Here is a 6,326-nt window from a genome sequence, read left to right as displayed (position 1 = left end):
GTAAAAACGTAAAAACCGTTGAAGTTGGACGGTTCCCGAATAATCAAGATAATTAGTAATTAAATTGAAAAATAATTAATTAAATCTATAAATCAATTATAAAATCATATATTGATATATAAATTATTAGAAAAATAGCAAAATAATCTATACCTCATTTTAGGAATATAAAAATTAAAATTTACGAATTTTATCACATACAAATAATAAACGTTGATACCAATTAACACATAATTCACCAAAATTCATATAATAATCATATAATATTTCTTTATTGCGAAAAATAATTACACGATATATCCCGGATATTACATCCTTCCCCCATTAAAAAGATTTTTTCGTCAGAATCATCTAAGCAAACAATTGAGGGTACTTTTCACGCATATCACTTTCTAACTCCCAAATTGATTCTTCAACCCTTGGGTTTCTCCACAATACTCTTACTAGATTTTCTTCTCAAAACTTTCTCTCTTCTTTCTAGAATCTCTATTGGACTCTCAACATAGGACAAATCTACCTGAAGTTTTATCGGCTCATACTCTATCACATGCCTAGAATCTGGATTGTACTTCTTAAGCATTGGCACATGAAAAACATTTGAATATGCTTCATATGCGGGGTAACGCCAATTCTTATAATACTTTGCTGACACATCTCAATATTATAAAAGGTCCAATGTATCTACGACTTAGCTTTCCCTTCTTTCCAAATCTGGACAATCCCTTTCATGGTGACACCTTCAGCAATACTAGTTCTCCATCTGCCAACTCCATGACTTTTTTGGCTTGATCTTCGTATTTCCTTTAACGATTCGGTGCTGCTATTAATCTTTTCTGAATAACCTCGATAACTTCCATTGTCTGTTGCACCAACTCTCGTCCAAGTATCTTACATTCTCCATCTTCGTCCAAATATACTGGTGATCGACATTTGCATCCATATAGAGCTTCGTATGGAGGCATTCCAAAGTTGGCGTGGTAACTGTTGTTGTAACAAAATTCCACGGGTAAATGCTTATCCCAATTCTCTATAAAGTCGATGGCACAAACACGTAACATATCTTTAATAGTTTGAATCGTTCTTTCACTTTGGCTGTCGGTCTGTGGATGATAAGTTATACTTATATTTAACTTGGTTCCCAAACATTCTTGAAAACTTCTACAAAACCTTGAATTGAATCGGGATCTCAGTCAGATATAATAGACACAGGGACTCCATGATGAACTACCATTTTCTTTAAGTACATGTGAACTAGCTTGTCCAATAAAAATCTTTCATTAATAGGAAGAAAGTGCACTAAGTTGGTTAGTCTGTCTACTATAACCCAAATAGCATCGTGGTTTAACTTTCTCCTTCATAATCCGACCATAAAATCCATTGAAATATGCTCCAATTTCCATTCTAGAATCACCAATGATTACAATAATCCACTTGGCCTTTGATGCTTTGCTTTAACTCTTTGACATGTATAACATCTACTAACCCATTCTGTAATCTCTCTCTTTATATCTGGCCACCAATAGTTTTCCTTTAAATATTTGTACATCTTGGTACTTTCTGGATGGATTGAATAATTTAAATTGTGGGGTTCCTGTAGAATTTAATTCTTTAACTCTGTTATTGGTGGAATCCAAATCCTGGAAGAAAATTTAAGAATACCTTAATCATCCTTTCCGGTAGATAATTCTTCTCTTGCCAAACTGTCACTACTAGAAAATCAGCATTAGACATCGCACATTAGACATCAGTCAGAAAAGTCACTGATGTTAAAAACGTTTTTTACATCACATAAAAAATAAGTGATGTCTTTTTAGTATGTTTACATCAGCTTTTCAGTATAGCGATGTCTAAGTTGTTCTTTTAAAAACTACGTTACATCAGTTAACATATAAACCGATCTCCAATTCACTTTTAACATCGGTTGACATATATACTGATGTCTAAGCTCAATTTTAAAAAATTAGAGCCCGCTGCTTCTCCCTTTTGTTCCCCGCCCTTAGCCAAATATTTTCCTTTCCCCCCCTAGTATATTTCCCCTCCCGCCTATTACTCATTCACTATAATAAGATTATAACATAAAATTAAAAATAAATCAAAATCAAAACAAAAACAAAAAATTACAAAACAAAACGGGTTTTGCATTTTCAAACAAAACACTCACCTCATTCCCCCTTTCTCTCGACTGCTCATAGCTAAACCTAGAACTCTCAAATGTATTCAATTTCCGATTAGACTTTCAATCTCCAATTAAAGCTCTCAATTTCTTCAACTTATCTCTTACTTTCAAATGTTCTTTTTTCTCATTTGTTTCAATTTTTGTGACAGATTCGAAGATTAAGGAGTGAAGTGTGTTCATTGAAGTTTAAGGTGAGGAGTAGAGTTTGTTGGAGCTTAAATCTTGGAGCTAAGGGTTTGTTAAAGCTTAAAGCTCGGAGCTTGGAGTTAAGTTGGATTTTGGGCTTCGGAGTTAGTTTTTTGGGATTTTGGAGCTTGCTTTGTTAGGTATATTCTTCTTTACATATCTATTTATATTTGTTTGGGCTGCATGTATACATTTGTGTAGTTGTATGTATGCATGTGAAATTGAAATGTGTAGTTGTTGCATGTGTAGTTATATGTGTAGTTATTTGTCTAAAACTGTTTGCAAATTGTCCTCTTAGAAATTTTTGTATTTTTTTATGTTTTATAGACCCCGTGAAGTTAAAATACGAATTTACATGTAATAACAAGTGCTTGTATATATTTGTGTTTGTGTAGTTTGTAAATATATTTGTGTTCGGGGCTTGTCATTGTAAATATCATGGTTTATGAGTGAATATAGGAATTTTATATTGATTATACTAGGTAGTAAATGTACTATAGTATATAGTAAATTAATATGTTATTTGACAATCAGGTAGTTTGAGAATAGCATGGACAGAACTTGGATTTTCAAAGATAGAGACACACTTGACTATGAAATCGGGGTTGAAGAGTTTTTGATATTTGCCGAGGAAAATGCTAGTGATCCTAAAAGAATCCCCTGCCCCTGTAAAAGATGTGCTAACTTCAAAAAATTTACAGTTAAGATTATCAGGGGACATTTATATGAAAATGGTTTTAGTCTGGGGTACCTTGATTGGATTTGGCATACACAAGGGTCTACAAGTAGGTCATCAGTTAATAGAAATGCTCCGACCCCTGCATCTACGCCTGCCCCTGCACCTACGTCTGCCCGCACACCGATACCTTCCCCTGGCCTTGCATCAGAAACAGTCAATGTTTGTGATGCTGCATATAATTCGAGTGAGTACAATAATGAGTTATATCAATTTAGGAGATTTGTGGTTGATGCTGAACAACCTTTGTATGAGGGTAGTGAATGTACCAAGTTGAAGTCGATACTAAAATTGCACAATTGGAAAGCTAGGTTCGGAATTAGTGATAGTGCCTTTAACGATTTGCTGTCTACCGTTGGCTCTCTCCTTCCTAAGGATAATGTGATGCCACCTAATGCATATGAAGCCAAGAAAACCTTATCCGACGTGGGCCTAGAATACATAAAATATCACTCATGTCCAAACAATTGCATACTGTATCGGGGGGTAAACGTTGATGCTTCCGAGTGTCCTAAGTGTCGTTTATCTCGCTGGAAGTTAGGAAAGGATGGTAAAATAAGGATTAATGTTCCTGCTAAAGTAATGTGGTATTTTCCAATTATACCGAGATTCAAACGGATGTTTAAATCTCCTTCTACATCTGAACTAATGACCTGGCACTCAAAGCAGCGAATAGAAGACCGAAAGATGCGGCATCCAGCCGACTCTCCTTCTTGGAGAAATATCGACTATAGGTGGCCTGCCTTCGGTAGTGATGCACGAAATATTCGTTTGGCATTGTCTGCAGATGGTATCAACCCACATACTAACGGTCTAACCAATAGATACTCTTGTTGGCCAATAGTATTAGTGACTTATAATCTTCCTCTGTGGTTATGTATGAAGAGGAAATTTATGATGCTAACAATTTTAGTTTCCGGTCCACATGAGCCTAGCAATGACGTTGATGTATATTTACAGCCTTAATCGATGATTTAAAGAAGTTATGGGAAGAAGGTGAACCAAATGTTTATGATGCATACACCAAGTCATATTTCACTTTAAAAGCAATTTTATTGTGGACAATAAATGACTTTCCTGCATATGGAAATCTGTCCGGATGCGTTAATAAAGGTTATATGTGTTGTCCAGTATGCGCTGATGATACAGTTGCCAAGTATTTAAGCCATAGCAGGAAGATGTGTTACCAAGGCCATCGGCGTTACTTGGCTAGGAATCATCCATATAGGAAGCAAAAGGCCGCTTTTAATGGACAACAAAAATTAGGGCAGGCACGTCAACCTCTGTCTGGAGAAGAGGTTTTATTGCTGCAAGATAAAATTAAATTTCAGTTTTGGAAGGAAGTAAGGAAGTCAAAGAAGGTTGATTGTCCATGGAAGAAAAAGTTGGTTTTTTTCGAATTAGAATATTGGAAGTTTTACCATGTCCGTCATTGTTTAGATGTCATGCACGTCGAGAAGAACGTGTGTGATAGCTTGATCGGCACACTACTAAATATGAAATCTAAGTCTAAAGATAGTGAAGCTTCTCGTCTTGACATGATTGACATGGGGGTTAGGGCTGATCTAGCTCCACCAAAAGGAGAAAAAAAAACCTACTTACCCTCTTCGATTTTTAATTTGTCCAAGGCAGAAAAAAAGAAAATGTTGTCATCGTTAATGCACATGAAACTTCCTTATGGACACGCGTCAAACATTAAAAACTGTGTTTCCATGGAAGAATTAAAGATGTTTGGGATGAAGTCCCACGACTGCCACATCTTACTCCAACAACTGCTTCCTATTGCAATTCGTGCGGTAATTCCAAAAAAAGTCAGGGTCACCATAATTAGGTTGTGTTTCTTTTTTAATGCTTTGTGCAGCAAAGTTGTAGACGTATCGAAACTAGATAAATTGCAATCAGATGTAATAGTAACTTTGTGTGAGTTGAAAAAAATCTTTCCTGCATCATTTTTTTGATATAATGATACATCTCATAGTGCACTTGGTTCGGGAATTACAGTTATGTGGGCCGGTATTTTATAGATGGATGTATGCATTTGAGAGGTTTAATAAGGTGTTGAAGAGTTACGTACACAACCGTTATTACCCCGAAGGCTGTATAGCTGAATGTTATCTGGGAGAAGAATCAGTAGAATTCTGCCAAGAGTTTGTCAAGCAAGCTTGCACCACTGCTGGTCTTCGTAAAGATGAAGGCAAGTTAAGTGGTCCATTATCTGTTGTGACAATGAAATCAATCGATGAAAAAGAGCGGGATGAAGCTCATTTACATGTTCTTCTAAACAACATTGAAGTACAACCATATATTTTGTAAGAATTTATTAATTTTTTGGCTGTTCAATTAATATATAAATTATATATTTACTGGCTAGTTAATGATTATATAATTTCTGTTAGAATGCATAAGGAGTATCTAGAGGGAATCCATCAAGAAAAAAAGAAAAGTGTTCATTGGCTCTTGAGAGAGCACAATCGCCTTTTTGCCGATTGGTTTCTAGAAAAAGTTAGTATTTTTATAGTTTCATTTGTGCCTAATTTATTTGCTCTGTAGTAATATGGAATTTAGAAGTATTTTGTTTCTGAAAATGTGTAGGTTAGTAGGGAAATGGAGGAGAATCCTGGAGGAGTTTCAGAGACAATAAGATGGATAGCCGGAAAACCATCATTTTCAGTTTTGACTTACGAAGCTTATCTAGTAGACGGGGTCCGATACTTTACAAAAGAGCGAGACGGTGTGAGGGTTGTTCAAAACAGCGGAGTGTCTTTAGTTGCTAAAACTGTCCAAGTGTCTAGCGCTAAAGATTTGAACCCTGTAGAAAGTGACTTGACATTTTACGGTGTTATCTTAGAAATATGGGAGCTAGATTATCATGCATTCAAAGCCCCGTTATTTTTATGTAATTGGGAAGATAATGACAAGGGAGTTAAGGTGGATGATCTTGGGTTCACACTTGTCGATCTAAGTCGACAAGGCCACAAGAGAGATAAATATGTGTCTATGGATCAAGTAAAGCAAGTTTATTATATTGAAGATCCGGTGGATGCCAAATGGTCCGTTGTATTAACCTCTACAACTCGAGACTACCAAGATGTGTATAACGACGATGATTTAGGAGACACAACCATGGAAAATCCCCCATTCTGCTGCCAAATTCCTATATGTGATGTCGGTGAAGATGTTGTAAAAAATATTAGAGAAAATATTATGGGCACTTGGGTTAAGAAGTGA

At 35.7% G+C, this 6,326-nt stretch overlaps 1 protein-coding gene across 1 annotated transcript; it reads left to right on the top strand.

Moving 5' to 3' along the window:
• The first annotated feature begins 2,912 nt into the window (after window positions 1-2,912).
• On the top strand, window positions 2,913-6,326 carry LOC141673622 (uncharacterized). Its single transcript, XM_074480375.1, has 5 exons — window positions 2,913-3,888; window positions 4,059-4,894; window positions 5,100-5,407; window positions 5,495-5,600; window positions 5,691-6,326. Exons 1-5 carry the CDS (start codon window positions 2,913-2,915, stop codon window positions 6,324-6,326), a joined length of 2,862 nt encoding a protein of 953 aa, XP_074336476.1.

Source organism: Apium graveolens, chromosome 7 (genome assembly GCF_009905375.1).
Source record: "Apium graveolens cultivar Ventura chromosome 7, ASM990537v1, whole genome shotgun sequence".
Lineage (NCBI taxonomy): Eukaryota > Viridiplantae > Streptophyta > Magnoliopsida > Apiales > Apiaceae > Apium > Apium graveolens.
Note: the sequence above shows the minus strand (reverse complement) of the source record. Positions and strands in the feature narration are given on the sequence as shown.